Below are 23,008 nucleotides of genomic sequence, written 5' to 3' on the forward strand. Positions count from 1 at the left end.
TATGTGCATGTTAGAGACACAAAGATCTATATTAGAATAGGAAAAATTAGGGTAATATAAACCTTTTCCCTGCTGGGGACAGGTCTGTGAGAAAGTTTCTGTGCCCAGGTTTTTTTTTCTCTAGGTCGCCACATCTTCACTAATTATTCAACAAACTGCTTCATCTTCCTGTTGTAAAAGATCCATTCTGCTTTCTTGGCATGCTTGTATTTAGTTTGTTGGTGTGTCAAGAGGCATAAATATTAATTTGGGCACGAGAAAGAGAAAATAAATAGCCCAACCCATACATCTGTACCTCCTAGGATTATAAAGGGTAGTATTGGTAAAGCAAAGCAGAAAAGGGGAAATAAGTCTCTTTAGGAAACAGTCTGATTGTAGGGATGCCCCAGCACTTTTCTCTCTTGAATTTTCAATATCTTGGTCTACTAAATCATCACCAATTATCATAAGAAGACAATGAAGTAGGTAAAAATGTCAATGAGGTACCATTCCAGTAGTGATTTTAAACAATGACACCCTACAAAATGTCTTTGGTTTTAGGTGGTCTAATAGAATACAATCATCTTGGCTGGGTCTCTTGTAGTCCTGACAATAGCTTAGAAAAACTACCTGCTAGCCACCAAGGCATGCATATCTGACCATTTCTGTTTTTGCCTTTTTGTAAACCAAACCAAAATCCTAAGACCCCACCTCCAAATCCAAGCGTGGTCAAGACATTCTGATGAGTTATACTGAGTTTGATGAGTCCCAACTTCTACAAAACCAGCACTTACCCGAAAAGATCCCTTCCTCCCCTAGTGGGGAGGCAGGAGCCCAACCTGCCTCCCCACTAAGTTTTCCTAAAGAGCAAGAAAGGGTTGTTTACATTCTGTGTGCCTTCGTCTTTCCTCATAAGCCACTGAAAAGGCTGCCCCACTTCAAATGCAAAGTTAAAGGACAGCCAGGGAAAAGAGGAGCCCAGTCTAAGCCACATTTCAAGTTTAAGGATCCCTTTGAAGGGAGAGCAGGGATTTTGAGTTTGCCCATCCACAAACTTTCTCGCTACAACCTGATGTTTTGCTTTGCTGTATGAGCAACAGTATTTATTTCAAAATGTATTTGTTTAGATTGTCTATGTATATATCTCTCTATGTATAGATTTTGAAATATTCTTGTGTGTGTATGTGCAAATTTCTCACTTTGCTTTTTCTCCGTTTGCTTCATTGCCGTGGTGGCACAATGGGTTAAACCAAGGGTCCTCAAACTTCTTAAGTGGAGGGCCCCCAGACTGTTCATGGTCCCCCAGACTGTTTAGGGATCGGATTATGATGAAATAGTCCAAATCTAGAATTATTGTTGTTGTGTGCCTTCAAGTCGTTTCAGACTTAGGTCACCCTAAGTCAAAAGTTTAGGACAGTGGCCAGGTAAATTACCTTGGAGGGCTGCATCTGGCCCATGGGCCTTAGTTTGGGGCAGTGGTCAGGTAAATGGCCTTAGAGGGATGCATCCGGCCTGCGGGCTTTAGTTTGGGGATCCCTGGGTTAAACCCTTGTGCCAGTTGAACTGCTCACCAGGAGTCCCCTGAGCAATGTCTCTGTAGACAGCTGATTCTCTCACACCAGAAGTGACTTGCAGTATATTCTCAATTTGCGATAAAAAAGTTTACTTTTATGTGTAAAAAGTACCCTTTATGCACATAGATGTCTTTCTTCACCCTCTTATCTTGTGATGCATTTGTTTTTCTTTTACAGGTGACCTCTAAGTGGCCACCTTATTGAGAAGAATATCGGAAGCAGGATTCTTCTCTTTCATTTCTTTTCAAAGTCTTTCATATTAAAAAATGTGGTGGTTTCCTTGAAGGGAAACTCCCTACATTAAATCACAGCAATGAACAGTTGGGAAATGAAGAGCAGCCTGAGGTCATTTATCACCAGTTTGTGTTGATTGGAGTTCTTTTGATGCAGTGATCTTGTGCTTTAAGAGTTTGTTCTTATCTGTTATCAAATCAGCATTTACTTATGGCAACACTATAAATGAGAGACGTTCAGGAGCCCCAGTCAACAACTGCCCTGCACAAGTCTTACAATTTCAGGGCCATCGTTTTCTTTATTTAATCAATCTACAGAAAGTGCTACTTTTCTTTTTTTCCCCCTCTGCCTTCCAGAATACTTGAATTTTCCACTGGCATTGTCTCATGTGACTGACTGGAAAAGATAAAAATTGTCTCACATGTCCAAAGAATTATAGCCACAATTTAGTCATCTTGGCTTCTAATGAGAATCCAGGCTTGATTTACTCTAGAATCCAAACTTGATTTGCTCTAGAATCCATTCATTCGTCTTTATAGCAGACCATTGTTTTCATAAAACTCTTCTCTTATAACCATTTTAAGAGTTGATCCCCCCCCCCCCCCGGGTCAACTTTGTTCACAATCCAACTTCTTTCACAATCATATATTGAAAGTGACTATAAGAGTTGTCACATGCTTATATTTTAACACAGTGCTCTTTACTTTCAAAACTGAAATGTGGATTCATACCTTAAATACTGTAGAGCAAATAGACAAAAGCAATGACTCATTCACAATGGATACTTGATATTGTCCTACATGACTATACTGCTCATACCTTTCCTGCTACAGGAAGAATGCTAAGGAAGAACAATTTGGGAGTCTTTGTTCATGCTGAGAGAGCTAACATAATCTAACATTGTAGGGACCCTTTGAACATAGATGTGGTCATGCAAACTCCTTTATCTTTCCCCTTTTAGCATCATATGACATATTTGTGAATATGCTGATATGATGAAAAAGTCTCATGTCATCAGTATTCTGCCAAATGCAATTGGACCTTTACTACCCTTCTTGCCAAAAGGTCTTCACAGCAATAAATCTAAAATAAAGGATATAACAGGACAAATATAAAAAAGTCAGTCTAAAGGGAGACATTTCACTAAACAGAATAAGTATGTTTAAAGTATGGCTAATTGTTCTTAAATTCTCCTTTGTAGGGGGGGAATTCCCCCCACTCCCCTAACCACCGGAGATCTAATCGATGTTCTGTTTGTGGATCCAGCGTAACTTCAACTCTGAGCTGGAAAATCCCTTGCATTCCTGAATCCTGATATAGGCAGGTTGAGCAAACTGGGAAATGCTTGCGTTGCATGGTAAGAGTTTGCCTACAGTGTTGCCTTCCTGAAGTTGGAACTTTCTGTGAGGTCCACCTGTCCCTTTTCTCTCTGACACGGGTGACATGTTTACTTCTGTTTGAATTATCTTGATAATGTCTAAGACACTGAAACTGTGTGGTTTTTTTTTCTTTTAAAGAAGAGATACATCTTGCAATGTTATTTTAACTTGCTGTCCTTGTTTCTCCCTTTCCCTCTCATAGAGTAGATGTCAGTGGAGCATAAGTGGTACGGTGGGATTGGATGAAGTGAGGAAGTCACCAAGCCTATCCTACTGCCTATCTTCAGCATGGCAGTATGATATATACTAGGGATGTTTCCTTTTTGGAAATGTGACTAACAGCCTTTACTGGATAATTTAATAATTGCTGCTGCTCAATCGCATAGTTATTTCCGACTAATAAGACCAATTCCTGATATAACACCAGTACTGTGAATTCCATAAATTGATAGTGAGTTGATTTGATTCTCTTTCTCTTTTATATCATGGGATGAACATTTCAGTGTTTTTGTCTATCTGTCCCTCCAGCCCATCTCAACCCCAAGGAGATCTTGATCTTGTTCTTGTCAGAGCATCTCTGCACTCTACATATGTTCTCACTCTACAGAGGTATCAGTCAGTGCCTTCAGATTTTGCCAGTCATTTATCCCCATCTTTTAGCAGAAGCATTTGCTTGCTAAAATACCCTACCCAGAGCCAGGCAAGTTGCAGTTCAGATAGCTCTTGAAACACTCATGTGCATAGATGTAAAAATACAGCCTTAGCTGTTGGTATCTCTTGAGGGATGAACCGGATCTGGTTGCTTGAACTATACTAGTGCTTTAGGATGATCTGAGATTGGGAAAATGAATAATAAGTCTGTGTTCCAGCTGTGGTTGGGCCATGGAATATTTCCCTAGAAGCAAGTGTCAGCAGGAGCTCCATTCACAGTGTTTTCTGATTTTGCTCATATCTCTGTCTTATTGCACATTGTGAGATGAGTGAATGACTTATGCAGCTTCCAAGAATAAAATTTGCCTTTGTGCTATGGTGTGCCTTTTCCAAAGTAAGAACAAGCAGAGCCTAGGAATTTCTTTGCTAATAGAGAAGTTGTTGGTGCATCTCACAGCTTGCTGATTGGGGAATTCCGGATGGTTTCATCCAAAAAAAAAAAAGGAACTTTTCCAAGCTCTGGTTTATCATGGGAGGTACAATTCATGGGGCAGTTCTTCAACATCCATTACCCATAGCATATATAGGGTAGGGGCAAGTGGTTGACTTTCAGATGTGATTGGACCAGAGTTCCCATCAGCTTGAGCCAGCATAACTAGTGGAGAAGAATAATGCAACATTTGAAGGGCCACATATTGTCAAGCCTGGGTTTCATATACAGAGAGTCCCCTGGCTGAGAACTTTTAGGATCATTCTTGAAGGATTATTGCACTGCAGCATTGTTAAGCTATTATCTTTGTTTCTCATATTTCCTCTGTGGTTTTCATAGAGTTCCAATCCTTCCAAAGGCCAGAAAGGAAATGAATGCAAAGTTCAATGGCATAAATATTTTTTTTATTAATAGCAATTTCATTCTGTATCTTATACTGTATCTCTCTGTGTGACAGTGTGCATACTTATTTGTATATATGCATATCACATGTTGCCCTTTGAAAAAGAAAATGTAGGAGAGGAAAAATAAAGTAAAATACAAGGCTACTTTTGTTCCTCATCATGAGTCCATCATAGTAAGCTGCTCTGCATCCACCCTGTTTTTTGCCCTCTGCAAATAAATGGAATATGTTTCTCCTGTTCAATTAATCTTTTTCTCTTCTACTTAAAAAAAACAATGTTAGGAGTGTTCTCTTGCTGCTGCAGGATTCCTTTTCAGGGGTGAAACGGATATGACTGTCAATTGATCTATTGTAATCAATTGCACTACTAAAGTCATTTGTAAGAAACTAGACTGTAAATATGAAAAATAAAGAAAATGTATCAAAGCTTCTGAATTAATCACCAGTGCTAAGAAATTAACTACCATTGTTTTTCACCAGGAATGAAATTGTGAGGGTTTCTAGATCTTATTGAATTTCAGCTCCCCAAATTTGTGACCACTGGCTAGAGCTGATGTGAGTTGTGTTTGGAGGGCTACACAATTCTCTCTTCCAGCTTTGAAGAAACAATCAGCTGTACACAGCTGTAAGGTGGTGTGAGATCAGATATAGGAAAGTTCACAATGGTATTCTGTTTGGTTATGGTTTCCAGTGTGTAAGAAAATCTTCTTTTGAGGGAGGGGGGAATCTCTGTAGGACTGTCATGACTCTGTCATGGCTGTGGATAACAAGGATTATCATGAGTCAATATCTAGTTTTATAAAAACAAAATACCTTGATTATCATTTGAATGTCTCACAACTCATTTTCCTGATGCAGGAGGCTCACCATAAGCAAAAAAAGTTGTGACCTTTTGCTATAGTTCAGGTGTAATAAAACTTTTGGCACCTTTTTAAAATCTGTTTTTCCCTTAAGGCTTAGAACAGTTGCAGTGAATAATGGCCTTTTGAAGGTGTGCTTTCAAAGAGGGTGAAAATAAAAGTGAGGAAAAGTTCACTTTCCTTTTTTTATATGTCTATTTTTTATTTATCTGCCAAAACAAAACTTGGTTTATCCTTGCTTGCTGTCTTTATTTCCATGATCTCCTCCACAGCTATTTCTCTGACTTTGTGATTCCAGTCAAAGAGAGGATGCGATATTACAGAGCCAATTAGCTAGGGCTACAGCAAGGTTTTTTTTTTTTTTTTTAGAAAAAAGTGTGGTTCATGGGTTACATATGGTTCCCAAATCCCATTCTTGCAGTTTCTGTGCTCTCCTGTGTTCCCCATTAAAAAGAAAGCAACACAATTACCAAGCATTTTTCTTCATCCAAATCCTTCTAACTATGCACCAATGTGGTGGTTTGCCTTATCTCCCCAACCTTCTTATTTGGCCCCAAATCATCCCAAAGTGGCAACCAGAAGTGACACCATGTCCAGTGTGTCAGGAAGTATAAGTTAGGTCTGTGTGAGGTTGCAGAGGCAAAAAATGACCCCTTATCCCATTTGCAAGGTTGTCGCCCCTAGACTTCATAGGAGGGCAGGAGAGCCACTGCTGCTGTTCAAAGTTGACAGTGCTGTGTTAGGTGAACTAATGATCAAGTTCAGTATAATACAGCTTCCTATATAGTTGCACCTTAATTGACATAAAATGTTTGTTCAGGCATCTCATATAGAGGGCTGTCAAGTAGTCTGATCTGCATCCCAGCTGTGCTGTGTTAATATGTTAGTTGTGATGTGATACATTCGTGTGACAAAAATGGAGTATTGGATTATCTGTTGAAATAATGCCCAGAAACATATCTACAGTGTTCTCTTGCTACTTTGCGGTTCACTTTTCGCTCCCTCGTTGATTTACGGACTTTCAATTAATATTAATGTACATATTTATTGTGGTATTTTTGCTGTTTTACTGGTTTTTGTGGTGTACCAAGGGTTTTGGAAGGGGGGAAGGGAAAAATAAAGGGAGAGGGGGGAGGGGAGGGTTGAAAAATAAAAAAGGGTTATTTAGCTTCCATTTCTGTTCTCTGCCGGTGTACTGTATATTGGAACTGCTAAAATAAAGTACAGACTGCACTGTAGTAAGTGGTCTGTGATTTGCTCTCCTCCACACATAGAATAAATATAGTGTCCCTACTTTGCGGATTGACTTTGACTTCCCGTATGCTGATCCTGTGGATGATCCTCCAGGTCACCCCGTCATCAACAACCTTGCTGCAAACTCAGGACTGCAGCTCAGTTGGTAGAGTTCATCCATGGTTAATGTAGTATTCCTCTTTTTTATTTCTTCTCTCTTTATCAAGCATTATCATATTTTCTAATGGACCATATAATCTCACAATATGGCCAAGGTATGATTGCCCTACTTCAATAATTTTAACTTGTAGGGGAAGTTCAGGCTTCATTTATGCCAGGACTTATTTATTGTCATTTTTGTAACAGCATATATAGAACTTTCCTCCTCAAGTACTACATTTCAGATGAGCTGATTTCATGATGCCAATAACAAGGTCTCAGAAGAATATGCACCTCACTGGTTATTAGTAAATAATTATTCTACCCATTATCTTAACCATGGTTAGCTACTGTAACACGTAAATATTAAAATAGAATTTAACCATTCATAATATGAAAATAATCTGAGACATACCATAATAGTCAGCATTGCATAATTGTTGCACTCTCCTTTTTTGGGGGGTGGGGGCGTATCCCCCAATTTTTTCCCTTTCCTTGTGTAATGGTAGCAGGTATAGTAGAGTCTCACTTATCCAACATAAACGGGCCGGCAGAATGTTGGATAAGCGAATATGTTGGATAATAAGGAGGGATTAAGTAAAAGCCTCTTAAACATCAAATTAGGTTATGATTTTACACCAAAACATCATGTTATACAAGAAATTTGACAGAAAAAGTAGTTCAATACGCAGTAATGCTACGTAGTAATTACTGTAGTTACGAATTTGGCACCAAAATATCACGATGTATTGAAAACATTGACTACAAAAATGCGTTGGATAATCCAGAACGTTGGATAAGCAAATATTTAAGGAAAAGCCTATTAAACATCAAATTAAGTTATGATTTTACAAATTAAGCACCAAAACATCATGTTATACAAGAAATTTGACAGAAAAAGTAGTTCAATACGCAGTAATGCTACGTAGTATTTACTGTATTTACGAATTTGGCACCAAAATATCACGATGTATTGAAAACATTGACTACAAAAATGCGTTGGATAATCCAGAACGTTGGATAAGCGAGTGTTGGATAAGTGAGGCTCTACTGTAGTATTAAACAACAGCAAAAAAAAAAAAACCAAGCAAACCAGAGCTCTCCTCAAAGACAATTAAACAAACTCAGAGCTCTCCCACCTTCTTCTTCCTCTCCGAAACAATCTTTAGAAACAAAGTTCTAAAAGCTTGTCAGAATAAAAAAAACATATTTGCATTTCAATGGGAGGACAGCAAAGAAGTGACTATTCTGGCCAAAGTGAGAAAGGAGTTCCAGAACCTAGGGACAACTGCTAAGAAGGCCTTACCTCATTTCCCTGCCATCTGTGCCCATGAGGATAGCAGGACTCTGAGAAGGTAGTTGGGTTGAGAATAGTTTTCCTAGCTATTGGTTAGGTTTCCATAGATAAGTCAACATGGATTTATCAAAAACAAGTCATGCCAGACTTATCTAATCTCTTTTTTCAATAGAGTTACAAGCTGAGTAGATGCAGGGAACGCTGTGGATGTAGTGTATGTGGATTTCAGTAAGGCCTTCGACAAGGTCCCATGACCTTCTGACAAACAAGCTAGTCAAATGTGGGCTAGGCAAAACTACAGTTAGGTGGCTCTGTAATTGGCTAAGTGAACGAACTCAAAGGGTGCTCAGCAATGCATCTTCTTCATCCTAGAAAGAAGTCATGAGTAGAGTGCCACAGGGTTCCGTCCTGGGCCTGGTTCTGTTCAACATCTTTATTAATGACTTAGACGAAAGGTTAGAAGGCATGATCATCAAGTTTGCAGACAACATCAAGCTGGGAGGGGTAGCTCCAGAAGACAGGAGCAGAATCCAGAACAATCTTAACAGACCCTAACAAAATGAAGTTCAGCAGGGAAAAATTTTAGATACTCCACTTAGGCAGAAAAAATGAAATGCAAAGATTCAGTATGGGGGGACACCTGGCTCGACAGCAGCACATGTGAAAAAGATCTTGGAGTCCTTGTGGACAACAAGTTAAACATGAGCCAGTAATGTGATGCAGCTGGTAAGAAAGCCAATGGGATTTTGGCCTCCATCAATAGGGGTATAGCGTCTAGATCCAGGGAAGTCATGCTACCCCTCTATTCTGCCTTGGTCAGACCACACCTGGAATACTGTGTCCAATTCTGGGCACCGCAATTGAAGGGAGATGCTGACAAGCTGGAAAGCGTCCAAAGGAGGGGACTAAAATGATCAAGGAGCTGGAGAACAAGCCTTATGAGGAGCAGCTTAAAGAGCTGGGCATGTTTAGCCCTCAGAAGAGAAGGCTGAGAGGAGACATGATAGCCATAAAATATGTGAGGTGAAGTCATAGGGAGGAGGGAGCAAGCTTTTTTTCTGCTGGCCTGGAGACTAGGATGCGGAACAATGGCTTTAAACTACAGGAAAGGAGATTTCGCCTGAAAATTAAGAAAAACTTCCTCACTGTGAGAGCTGTTCAGCAGCAGAACTCTCTGCCCTAGAGTGTGGCTCCTCCTTTGGAGGCTTTTAAGCAGAGGCTGGATGGCCATCTGTCAGGGGTTCTTTGAATGTGATTTCCTGCTTCTTGGCAGGAGGTTGGACTGGTTGGCCCATAAGGTCTCTTCCAACTCTATGATTCTATGATTTTAAGTTTAAGAAAAGAGCAGGTGGCAGTTTGCAACCATGGTGGACACAGTGGGCATAATTGGACCGTATATTTTTGATCTGTTAATTGAGAAATTAAAAAGAATTATGCCTGTACCGGTTTATTGCAAATAGATATGAAAACTGTAGGCTCTGTATGCTTGGAAAGAAATATTGACATCAAACGTCTCCAGTGTTCTCAGAATCTTAAGTGGTTTGCTCTGGAAATACTAACCTGACCCTTTGTTTCAGGTACTGCTGTCTGGAAATCAGATATTTGAGCAGCTATGGAAGGCAAGGGGCCTTATCGTATCTATGACCCTGGTGGGGGGACGAAAGAGGAAGAATCTGCTGCCCTTAAGGAGCTGCTAGAAGAAAATATCAGGCTGAAAGAGAAGATGCAAGGCATGAAGTCTCTAGGTAATGGTGAGGGCAAAACGAAAGTGGAATATTGCCATTTGCTTCTTGCTGTGACAAATTGCAAGAAATGTGCACTTTAATTCTTAGCATTAAATCTATCAATAGCAGGTATACCCTGAAAGTTAACTTGTAGCATATGATCTTCCATAGGAGACAAGTTATTTTTCCGACAGTCAGGACCAATCCTTGTAAGTTAGTTTTCGTGGGAAGATCAACATGTAAATAGGTAGAAAGACAGGAATACTACCTGTATTTACTCTAGATTCAGCATTGAATCTTAACATGCACCCCAGCTTTCAAAACCCTGAAACAAAAGAAGAGTATTTGCTGGCGAATGTAATGTGCAATCCCAAAAAGTGGACTCTTTGTAATTTCGCCAAAAAACGTGCACATCACAGTAGCTGCATGCTTATAATTCCTCCTTTAAAAACAAAAATGTTAAAGCACCAAAGCTTTCAGAAATGGGAAAGAAAACCTTGGGCTGTATCTATGCTGTAGACTAAATCCACTTTAACTGCCTTGATTCAATTCTGTGGAGTCATGGGCATGTAGTTTGACAAGGGCTTGAGTCTTCTATGCTAAAGAATGGAGATGCCTCACCAAACTACAAATTCCAGGATTACATAGCATTGAGCTATAACTATTAAATTACAGATGACATCCCTCAAATAGGAGGACCAGGTGCTCCTAAAGTAGCTTCCCCTATTGCTTTGGCTCAGCACTAAGATTACCATATTACACAAATCTAATGCACATCCTAATTTTGACAAGGTGGTTTGGTGGAGAGGTGAGCATTATATTTGAGTAAATACAGTAATAGCCTATGGAGAATTACCTTCACTGCGGTGGTGCAATGGGTTAATGGGTAAAACCCATGTACTGCTGAACTTCTGACCTGAATATTGGCTGAACTGCTGACCTGAATCCATGAGACAGGGTGCGCTGTCTGTCAGCCCTAGTTCCTGCAAATCTAGCAGTTCAAAAACATTCAGATGTGAGTAGCTAAATAGGTACCGCTTCTGAGGGAAAAGGCAAAGAAATGCTCCAAGCAGTCTTGCTGGCCACATGACCAGGAAGTGACAGCGCAGGCTCCTTGGCTTGAAAATGGAGAAAAACACCTCCCTCAACCAGAGATGAGCACCGCCTCCAGAAGCTGGAAATGAAAGGAGAAGTCTTGCCTTTGTTTGTGTTTGTGTGTCTCATGTGCAGGCCCGGTCCAACATTGAAGCGGCTGAAGCTGCCACTTGGGGCGCATGTCGAAGGGGGCGCTGTTGAGGCCTCGGCAGCTCCCCCGAGTTGGTGCGGGGCTTCGATCGCTCGCACAGATACACCAGCCACGTGTCCGCGCAAGCAATAGAAGCCCCGCAGAAGGAGGAAGGCCTCCAGGAAGACCTAGCTCTTCTCGTGAGGCCTGGCGAGATCTCGCGAGTTGTCGCCAGGCCTCACAAGAACAGCTAGGCCTTCCCAGCCACCGCCGTAGCTGCCGCCGTCACCGCTGCCACAGGTATGTGGGGAGGGGGGCCAGCAATTTCGGGGGGGGGGGGGGCGCCTACTAGGCGAAATTACCTAGGACCGGGCCTGCTCATGTGGCATTGAATATTTGCGTATGTATGTAAATACTGAGTCCCTTCATTTGAAGTATATCAGTACTGGGACATACACTGGACATATGTGTAGTATATGTCCCACTATATGTCCAGTGTATATCCGAAAAGGTGCAGTGGAGACCTTTTGAGATGTAAGGAACAGCACTGGCATGAGGCATCAGCACAAAGCAGGGGATTTATTTTTTTTTCTAATGCAGTACAGTTAATTGCTGTCTAAGCTATTTTTTGAAAGCTGCCTGAGTCCTGATTGGAACATGCTGCTTCTTCTGTATTCTAGTTATTGAAGCCATTAGCATCAATAGAAGATGATTTTTCAACAGCTCTGCCCATATTAAGCTTGAACTTTCAGAACTTGGAAAGAATATTTTCTGGACCAACTTTCCCAAATGGCATGGCTAGGCTGATCCAGAAATTTGTAGTATGACAAAAGCTACAATTACAGTGAGAAAACTATGTCCAATCACCTTGCAACTCTGGGAACACCACTGAATCGTTTAATGTGTTCAATTTCATCATTGTTTCCTTCCTAGAACTTCTGGGCTTATGTTTTGAACAGACTGAGTCTAAAATAAGAGACATAATATTCAAAATTACTTTACATTTATTAAAGCTTTTTAAAAACCAGATAACTAACTTGTCTGGCCAAAGGTTTGGGTGTGTGTGTATGTGTGTAGATGTCCCAAAGATTTAATCAGTACATATTAAGTACCAAAATAATTGTTTTTCTGTGGAAGCCTTGCATACAGTATTTTGGAGCTTAATTCGGTACACTTGGCATTTTTCATAGGAAAGAAAACTGTATTTGTATAAAGTAGTATTAGAATTGAAATTCTGTAAGTTTAGGACAAGTATTTTATGAAGTTCATGAGTCTGACAGTTGTACTTACGGAAAGAAAGGTTGTATACTAAGTTATGTTTTTGTTGTTTTCCAGGGGAGCTGTTGGAAGAATCTCAGATAGAAGCATCCAGATTGAGACAGAAAGTGGAGGATTTAGTGCAGGACAATGACATTCTCAGGTTAACCTCTTCTCTTGACAAACTTGCAGAAATAGCAGGTAAGGGCAACTCGTGAGCATCTGTTAATACTTTGACAATGTGTGTTTCTTTGTGAGCCAGATAAGGGATACTCATACTATACATAGAATGTTAATAGCAGTCTAAGCATGTTCAAATTTAGGTTAATGAAGAATTAAAAGTGCATGAAGGAAGGCAGTGATATGGGTAATAATGCCTTTTGTCTGTCTGTCATGAGTATGTCAAGATTGTGCTGAAAGACAATTTTTAAATAAATATACTGTGGCCATAAGAATAACAGTAATCATAACTGGAAATCTAGCAGAAACCTAGTGCATAGTTTTATTATTGTTTATTCTAAGCATAGGTTGATAACATTGTTTTCTTGCACTACAGTTCCAATGGATATGCTGGTTGGGGGTTTTTATGAGTCTAAAAAAAACCCCCAAACTTTTTGAACTCTGCTTAGAACAAATAAAGCTAGTTGTACCATAACGTTTTCTATGTAGTTGATAGCTGGCAAGAAGACAACACTTTGAGATGAATATTGTATCTGTATCTGCAGAATACATATTTTGCATACAGAAGTCCTAAGTTTCATATTTAACTTCTCCAGTTAAAAAGCTATCAAGCTCCTCTGTTCAGTTTTCTTTACTTGGGAGGTAAGCTAAATAAAACGACTGAAAGAGGGAATAGAAGTTTTCCTCGGGCATTGAGGGGAGGTCATTTTACCTACTGCTGTGCAGGATTCTCCCATTAGGCTATCACAACAGTTGTCATAGTGCTTGAAATCACAGTCAGTCTGGGGGCAAGTTCATCTCTCCATTGTCATTCAATCATCCTTCAATATAAATATCAAGAGTTTTACAAGCATAGTGTGTACTTAAAAGCCTCCCAAGTAAACATGTATAAGATATACATTGAGCAGTTCTTGGTACTCCCGACAAGATCACAATAGTGATCTTGAATTTTATGTGTCTATTTTCTTGATCATTTAATTTTTTTGTCTAATAATTTCTGATGGGATACAATGACAGACTGTTGGTTGAATTTTGTGTAATTATTTCAGGGGGCCTGTTGTGAATGAGCCTTTGGAGGCTGTGAATGATAGTGGTGGGATCAGGAGAGGAAGGAAAAACCCTCGCGAGGAGAGCTCGTTGGAGGATTTGCATAGGAAGAGGATCAGGGAAATTGATGGGGAGTCTTCTGAGGGGGATTCATGTGGGGATCTTGAAGTGGAAATGGATGCTGGGGAACAGGTGGTAACGGAGGAAGTGGGCACAGACTGGGCACGGGCACCAGAGGTGCTTGGTGAGGAATCGGGGCCCATGGATGCTGCTGATGCTGGAGAGGCTTGGGTACCTTCAGAAGCAGATCCCACTTGGTCTGTTTGGAGGAATGAGGGTGGATCCACAGGTGTGGATAGAGTTGGGCGTGGGCAAGATGATTGGGACTCTGATGAAGAATTTGGGACGCCTGACCCAAGGGCGTTGGCTGTGTAGAGCTCTGATTCGGATTAAGAACAGGGACACCTGTTCTTTGGGCGTTAGAGGTTTGGACGCCCAGGGAGACCTGGATAAATTGGGGATGTTTGGCCATTATACTTTGCGTGTGGCAAGGTGCTGCTGGGCGCCATTGGGTTTCCTGTGCATGTTACTGAAGACTGGACTGGGACTTTGCAATAGATCTGCTGTTCGCCCTCGTTGCTTTGACTCTCTGTGCCATTCCGTGTTGTGGATTTCCTTTTGATGACTTCAATCCCTGGACCTTGGACTGGAACTCAACTCGGCTCTCCACTTTGCCCTTAAACGCTGTTTGGCGTCGCTCTCTATTCTGTGGCTGCTTTCTGCTCCTGACTCCTGGCTTGTTTCCTGACCCTGACACTGTCTCCTATCCTGACCTCGGACCGACTTGACGACGCTTCTACGCTCTGCTCCTTGGGCTCCTGGCTTGGCCTGCGCTCCTGTAGCGGTTTAACGCTGCCTCCCCACTCCCACTTCGGACCGGCTTGATGACGCTTCTATGCTGCACCTTTAAACTCCTGGCTTGGCGTTTTGCTCTACAGCGGTTGCCGCTGGCCCACCAGTGTCCTTCAGCTCCGCTTGCTTAGTTGCTCTCAGTTGAGAGCTTTTCTGCCCGGTTTGGTTTCCTGTTTGGGTTCAAAGTTGCTTCTGTACTTTTGGGCTTTAGGAGGTTTTCTGGGGCTTTGAAGCTGTTTACTTTATTTTATATGTTCATTCTAAGCCCGCTCTGAACTTTTGGGCTTATTTGGAGGACTTTAAATTTAATCCGGATTATATTCCTGATTAATCCGGATTATTCGCCAATTCACGTTTTTTGGCGTTTCTTTGTTTAGACTGCTTAATAACACTGGATGTTAAGTGTTTTAAGCCATTTTTAGGTTGTTGAATTGTTTTTGGGCTATAACTTAATTAAACTCTGTTTTGCTCTCCATTGGCGTCTGACTTTTGACAGGGCCTTACCCCTCACAGTCCCAGGGCTCTTGAGCTCCTTGTCCCACTCTCTTCTGGGGCCTATGGTGCATAGTGGGGGCTGCTTTTAAAATTTTCATTCTATTATCTTAAAATATAGCATTTTAATTCTGGAACAGGAAATGGGGGTATTGGTCTGTTTGCATCCTCCCATAACTGATGGGCTTATCAATTAAAGCCAACAACCATCACACATACAATGTTTTGGGTGTTATGTGATTCCAGTGCTGAATTTTATAAAAGAGCTCACTACCAGGTTTACTAAAATAAAGTAGTTGCACACTCCCACTTTAAAGTAATGTTACTTACCTGTACTTCGGTTGCTACTTAGTCAGACTTGATGTTGTATTGTGATAGGGCTACTTAAGTTCAAAATACAGGTGCAGTATAGAACTTTTGAATCACACAGAATTTGTTATTCCACAGAAGTCTGAAATAACCAATCCCTGATATGTACAACTATTAGAAGTGGTATCAATGCTTTGTATAAAGGGATTGGTGTGAGGAAACTTTAGAGAACACCCTTGCCTTTTCTTTCTCTCATTTCTTCTTCTTCTTTGATTGGTATACTCAACTCTTCAGCTTCTTTCCTGTCTGCAAAAGTTACTTCTTCCTTCTCCCAAAAAGCTATTCCTTTGTCTGCCTTTGTCTGGGAAGGGAGACTCCAAGGAGCTCTTTCCTAAGTAAGGATGCTAGACAGACATCCCCACATGCCGTAGAGATTCTTCTGCTGAACTGTAGGCCATCTTTTATCTATTTTTCCCTTGTAAGATAAAATCTTTGAAACACTAAATGTCAATTTTACCAGTTTTTTAACTTACAAGAGCATCCTGAATATTTTCTCCTGTTTTCCAAAATAAACTCATATTGCAATGGCTACACTGCACTCTGCTTGATACAAATACACGGTGACCCCCTGAATTTGTGAGGGATATGTTCCTGAACTTACCATAGAAGCAGAAATACACCATAAATATTAATGATATATTTATTATACCATGAATAAAAGTGAACCCTATTGAAATGATCAACTTCAGCAACCTCAATGCAGTCAGGAGCCACTCCCTTCTTGGTTATGTGTGGATCAAGACGAATGACAGTAAAATTTAAACTCCGTTAGCAGTAGTAAAGTAACTCCCTTTGGGATCCAGGATATCTTTCTTTTGTGTATGTATATGTGTTTGAGTGTTGTGTGGATGTTATGTGTGTGCGAGTATTCATTTATTCAGGGGTAATCGTGATGACCATACCTTAAAATAAAACAAAATGCAAAGTCCGCAGAAGGGCAATATTGTGGACTGTGGGTCCTGGAATGTTAGAAAGGGTTTTATTTAAAAGTTATTTTAAAACTTTTCTTTTCCAGATGTTTTCCAAGCTCTGGAGAAGACTAAGAATTACGGTGTCTGTCCCCATAGAAAAGCAAAGCATTCCACATACACTTCACGCAAAAAACAACAGGGAAGCAAATGGTCAATCCTTTGGATTTTCTGGCTGAGGCACCAGGTGACCTGAACACAGCTCTTTAAGGATACAGTGCAATAGGAAATCGGTTAAAGGGAATACAGTATGGCTTGTATATCCACAGGAGTTCCAGAACTTTGTGTGGATATGTGAAACTGTAGGTAATAGGGAATCCTGTTGAACAAACCACTTAAAAGAAAAGCTTACAAAGTAGTCTCACTGGATGGCCTAGAGAATGTCTCTATAGGACATACTTTGTCAGGCAGTAAATGAAAATGTGCATACTGGTCTGGTAGATACAGGGATCTGTATCCATGCAGGTGAAAATCACTTTTGATATGCATGATGGATTCAGTTGGAATACCTGTGAGGATAACCTCTGAAAATGTGACTGTGCATGGAAGTTTTCTAATATGATGTGTGTGTTGAAATGCTTTTTAATAATGCTTTTTAATGTGAGGAGTGTTGAATGGGGGACCACCAACAAATACTAGATGCTGTAGTCTATATTTAAGAGAAAGGGACAGGAAAATCTTATAAAATTAATGGGCTTGCCAAAAGTCAACCGATAACTTGAAGGCACATGTCACACATACCCTGTGAGAGTTAAATGGACTGCAAATGGAAAAGCTGAGGAGTTATTTTGATGTTTCAGTTTTACAGTGTGCTGAGCTGAAGAGGAAAAGGGGAAATTCCAGCTGACGCTGATCAGAAGGCAGTCACACATATTTTCATCCCACACTAAAGATTACTTGAACTCTGTCCCCCAAGACCAAATGCTGATTTGTGCTTTGGAAAGATATAGTATATTAACATTTTTGTCTCTGTTTTGGGGCACCACTTGTGAGCCTTCAAGTAATTTCTGATGTATGATGGCCCCAAGACAAACTTATCACGGGGTTTTCTCAGCAAGATTTGTTGAGAGGGATTTTGCTGTTGCTCTCCTTTTAATTTCTGATTTGCCCAAGGTCACCCAGTGGGGTTTCCATAACTGAGTGGAAATTCACATCCTCATCTCCTGATCTAGTCCAAGATTCAGATTATTGCACTATGTTGGCTTTCTTGGGATGTTTGTATATGTGTATGTGTTATGTGTGCCTTCAAGTTATCTGTTGACTTATGGCAACCCCATTAATTTTATAAGATTTTCCTGTCCCTTTCTGTTAAATATAGATGACAGCACCTAGTATTTGTTGGTGGTCACCCATCCAAATAATCACAAGTGCTGCACTGTGTAGTTTCCAGGATCGGACAGGATCTGGTACTATTAGAGTATTTAAGGACCAATTTCAGCAAGACAAAAAGAAGGCAGATGCTATGATTTTAGACATTTAGATGTATTAATTTGTTTATATTTGCAATGAATTCATTTTAACTATGTCTAATGGAGTCAGTTGAGTAAAGATAAGCCAATAGTGATGGTTGAGTTTTCTGCCTGAAAGAACCCATAATCTATTTCCTGTGACATAGATGGTGAAAACATGCACCCTTCTGCATCATTGATTGTTCCCACTCTCTTTGCTGTCCATTTCCTTCCCATTTATTTATTTGCTTATGATAGTTTCTTCCTTGTCTTTTCTTGTCTTTCTTCTGGTGAGCTTAAGGCAGTGCATGTGGAGTTCGTCTATGTCAATTAATTTTCACAACAGAAGTCTTTTGCCTTTTGTCGTTTTATGGCAAATTTCTCTGAGATGAGAAAAATGTGTGTTTAAACACAGAAGGATGCCATATAAATTGAAATAAATCTTGACTGAAGTGCCTTTCTTTCCAGGAGAGATCCCAGACCTTTGTTCATCCTCAGACGTTCCAGGTGAAAATCAGAAGGACATGGAAAAAGCCACACCGAAGCCGTCTTCCAGTGTAAGAAATCATACTTAAGGATTTTTTAAAAAGTTGAATCCAAAATAAATTTTACAAAGCCCAAACTATGTAAAGTTTCAATACCTAGTGAACGTATATAGAATCCACTGACATTTTAAAATAAGCAGCATGCATACAATGAGTATGTAAATTTTTTTTGTTCTGTTCAAGTTATTTCTGACTTACAGTAACCCTTAGGAAAACCTATCATGAGCCTGAGAGTATGTAACTCAGCCAAGGTAACCCAATGGGTTTCCATGTCTGAGTGGGGAATGGAACCCTGGTCTCCAGAATCTTAGTCTACCGCTCAAATCACTATGCCATGCTAGGTGCTGAATGCTAAAAGAGGGGGGAGGGAGCCAGGAAACTGAACTTTTTCCCACCAAACAACTACATTTTAAGGATTATGATCTTTAATGTAACCATTTATTTGGAAGAAAGTCTGTAAAATGACAGATTTGCTACTGGCTACTCGAGCAGTTTTAATAAGCACTTTGGACAGTTTGTTGATCCTTTTCTATGTACTCACTAACCACCCTATCAACTCAGAAGTAACTAGGAAGCTATATCTATTTTGCTTTTAAATTCAGCTTAGGTTTTTCTCAACCAAGGGTTTTTGGTAAAACAAAGTGGTGGAGGAGGTTGGTTTAGAATTGTGTCCATCCACAAACCTTCAGTCAAGACAGTGAGTTTTTCAGTTTAATGTGAGGACAGCTCTTGGGGATGCAAAAATGATAAGAGCCACAGTGATCTCCACCTCTGCTTTATAGTCTCGTTGAGGCCATGGCTGATGGCATGCACTTCTGTTAAGAAGTGATAATGTACTGCAACATGTTTTCAGTTTATATGATCTTTTTCTATTTCTCAGCAACTGAATTCCCCTCTCTCAGCACAGATAGCCTAAATCAAATAAAACACTTAGGTTAAATAGGGTAAAACAAGTTATTTACCCAATTCCTTCTCTATTTGACTTCTTTTTTGTTTTTGAAAATGCATTCATAGGGGTCTTCATCTGAGTTTGAAATTGTAGGAGCTGAAGATAAGAGGTCTTTCCCAGACAACAGCAGGAAACCTGTAAGTAAAAATTTTCAAAAATCTTTTACATTAGGAAAAAAGGAAATGTTGCATAACTTAGTTATTTAGGTTTGTATGATTCTGCTATGTTTTTCACCATTTTCTGATAAGATTTTCCAGATAAGTATGAGGGTAGATAGGTAGAGAGCCATCCAGGAAGAAAGCAAAACAAGGCAGAAAGTTTAATTGCTCTTGCCTAAACAAAAAATAGGCCCTTGCCCTGGAGGCTTGCATTCTAATATTCAGCCATAGAAGAGGCAACCAACCAATCAATTTATATATATGCAACTTCCCCCCACTTGAGAATTGGACACAGCTTTTATGTATGGGATTCTCAAGTGCAGGAATTGGGTTTTTTTGCTTCCAAAAAGTGTTGTATCTGCCTTTGCAATGGTAGGAGATGATCAGATATAGCTGAAATCTTGTGGCGATGAAAGATCCTATCCAAACTTCCAATCCCTTTTGATCAATAGGAAAAGAGATACAGGGGCACATGTATCTTTTTGCTCATATGGCACAAAGCCGTTGGGGCAGGGTGGGGTTTTGGGCAGAGAGAGGTTGAGCGCATTAAATTCTCCCTGTGTGATCTGCTCCAGACTGACCCTTTCCACAGCTGGGGCTTTTAAAAAAGGGGAGTGGCTGTTTTATTTCCAGGAAATCCATGAATAGGCTGTACGGAAGGCTCATAAATAAGGCATAACCCCCCATTCCATTTCGTACATGCTATACTGAAAACTGTAGTAGGAAACATCTTTTTATGTCAAGTTTAATTCTTAAGATTCATCTAGTTTGGACAGCCAGGTAACAATGTGTAGAGGATCTATAGCATACATCACGCATGCAGACATGCAGAGACAGAGGCTAAGAACCATTTTCTATATGTCAGAGAAAATATGGGTAGTTAATTAAAATTTAACACATCTATCAGTTAAAAAAAAGAAGATATGAAGTAAAAGCTTGATTGAAGTCACTTCATTAAGCATCCCACAAGAATGGTAAAACATCCAAACATCCGGGCATCCCCTGGGCAACGTCCTTGCTGACGGCCAATTCTCTCACACCAGAAGTGACTTGCAGTTTCTCAAGTTGCTCCTGACATGGGAAAAAATTAAAATAGGAAAGTTCTTGAGGATGCTAAACTAGTACTTTTTAGGATCATAGGTCCTGCTATGCTGGCCTATCATATGTGTTCACTTGTGTTCTTTTATGCAAAGCTGCACGCTAAGTAGCTACTTCCTTGTCAACAGAGGATGCTGCATGTGCCAGCTAGGACACGGTGGCACTCTTCAGGAGACTGGCCAGGAAAGCCCTGAGTGGTGAAATTGTCCAGAACAACCACATGAATCCTGTAATTCTCTGAAACTTAGCCTCTTATACAAAGTGGGATGTTGCTCTGTGCCTGAAGTGTTTTCAGCAACTGTCTCAAGCACTATCGCTCCTTCTCTGAAGTTTCATAGTTGTTTCATATTCTGTATGAAAACTTGAGTATGAAAACTGCTGCTATTTTCTTCAGTTCTTCTACCTCAGTCTTCTCCAACATGATGCACTCCAGATCTTTTGTCTTACAAGTCCCATCCTCCATAACTAGCCTAACCCATCTGGAGAGGACCAGTCTGAACAAAGTTTTTCTACCTTAACTGACACCACTGGGAATGCACCACTCTGCTCGTACATTTTTCTTCCATCAGAAAGGGAAAGGGACAATTTCTACATTATGTTCTGCTTTCTACTGCTACCTGAAAATCAGCTAAAACCCATAGTTGATTAAAAGTTATATAAATTGACCCCTTATGCTGTGGAATCCTGGAAGTTGTACTTTTACAATGTTTTAGGTTTCTCTGCCAAATAGTGTTCACCAAACTTCAACTCCTACGATTCTGTAGCATTGAGCCATGGCTCTTAAAGTGGAGTCAAATGCATTAATTCATACACTAGATGCACATCCAGTTACATTTTAAAGTCATTTTTGCCATTTTAAACATTTAGGGGCATATACGATGTAGGGAGGTTCAAACCATTTGACAGCTGGAGGACAAAAAAATAACCTGAAATATTTTTAACTGCATGGAAACACAGGGCTTTTCGTGACTCCAATAATCATAGGGCTGCATGTTTCACCCCTACATCCTAGCTGGTTTGTAACAAGGCTCAACCCTCCTTATCCTAGCTAACATTTTTCCTCAAAACCAAACCCCACCTATTTGGCATTTCCACTGTCTTTTGTTGGGATATTTCCAAAGGAAAGGGGGAATCCTAGCTCAGTTATTCTAGCGCAGCAACAGAACATGTATCTTCATGCATAGATGCTGAGCCAGCATGGGTGAGGCTGGAGAAATAGAAAGCTAAAGAAAACAGCCATATGTTACATAAAAGTAAATTGTGTCTCCTTTTTGAGATTTGTGGAAGGTGTGGAACAGGCAAAATGTCAGTGTTTGAGGAAGTAGGTGGGGCATACACCATGCGTATGTCAGGCTCATAATGAAGGGTGTTGCACTCTCAAGTAGTTGGTAGGCTATTCTTTGCTTATAGAAATGATTTTCTGGAGTTGAGGCAGGTGAAGGGCCTTTTACCTTTTTCTTAGACATATCTGCACTATACCAGAGAACATGACACCTGTGTTATGCCAGCTAGAGTGACTTGAGCTCAGGTGACTGTAAGTCTTGCTCACCAATATTTCAATGTGGCAAGAATTGAGCAATAATTAATCTGTTTTGATACGTCATGCGTGCCTATATATGCCTTCAAGTTGCCTGTTGGCTTATGGTGACGCCAGCATTTCATAAGGTTTTCTTTGGCAAGGAATACTCAGAGGTGGTTTTGGCAGTTTCTTCTTAAATATAACCTGCGGCACCTTGTATTCATTGGCAGTCTCCCAGCCAAGTACTAAGATCATAATTAGTTGCCCCAATAACCCTTAAAAGTTCCATCTTACACTGAACAACACTGTACTATCTGTGTGTATAACTGATCATTAACTGTTTTCTTGCATTTAAATGATTGTTTTGGCTTTTAATTTTTGTACACTGCTTCAAAATATTGTATGAATATTTCAAGCATTATATGGGGGTATCTAAGTTAGAGTGTGTGTTATTTTCAAACAGTTAATATCTTGTGAATAGTCTTAAGATACTCTATGTAACTGACTATTCTGTAGTTAAAAAGGAACCCCTGATTATGATGGCAGGGAGCTCAGCCAGAAGTCAATCTGTGCCATTTTAAGGATTCCAGCATTCATAATATGACATGCCCATATTGGCTATTTGTTTCTAGAAAGAATCATAGAATCAGAAGAGACCACAAGCAACCAATTTGCAAAGTGCAGGGGTTATAATAGCCTTTTCTTCTTAATAGCGCCAGGTAAGCATGGACGAATCTTCAGAATAAGTAGTTTATCGTAATAAATTCATTATTCCAAATAGATCCGAAGTGGTTTCCGAGGGGGTTTGGTGCTTCGGAATTAACCTTCCAATTCGAAGCATTGGTGCCCATGCCTCTA

The 23,008-nt window shown here is 40.2% G+C and overlaps 1 protein-coding gene across 5 annotated transcripts in view; it reads left to right on the top strand.

Annotated features, from left to right (window-relative positions):
* The window catches only part of tnip1 (TNFAIP3 interacting protein 1), a 73,410-nt gene that overhangs the window by 22,581 nt on the left and 27,821 nt on the right, over nucleotides 1-23,008 (top strand). For all 5 annotated transcript variants that reach the window (XM_016991490.2, XM_008104810.3, XM_016991493.2 and 2 more), the window contains 4 exons: nucleotides 9,837-10,004; nucleotides 12,544-12,666; nucleotides 18,350-18,438; nucleotides 19,441-19,512. In XM_016991490.2, the coding sequence (XP_016846979.1) occupies nucleotides 9,872-10,004; nucleotides 12,544-12,666; nucleotides 18,350-18,438; nucleotides 19,441-19,512 (417 nt within the window). In that variant the 5' untranslated portion in view covers nucleotides 9,837-9,871. The remainder of the gene's footprint in view (nucleotides 1-9,836; nucleotides 10,005-12,543; nucleotides 12,667-18,349; nucleotides 18,439-19,440; nucleotides 19,513-23,008) is intronic.

The sequence above is a fragment of the Anolis carolinensis genome, chromosome 2, assembly GCF_035594765.1.
Source record: "Anolis carolinensis isolate JA03-04 chromosome 2, rAnoCar3.1.pri, whole genome shotgun sequence".
In the NCBI taxonomy this organism is placed as follows: domain Eukaryota; kingdom Metazoa; phylum Chordata; class Lepidosauria; order Squamata; family Dactyloidae; genus Anolis; species Anolis carolinensis.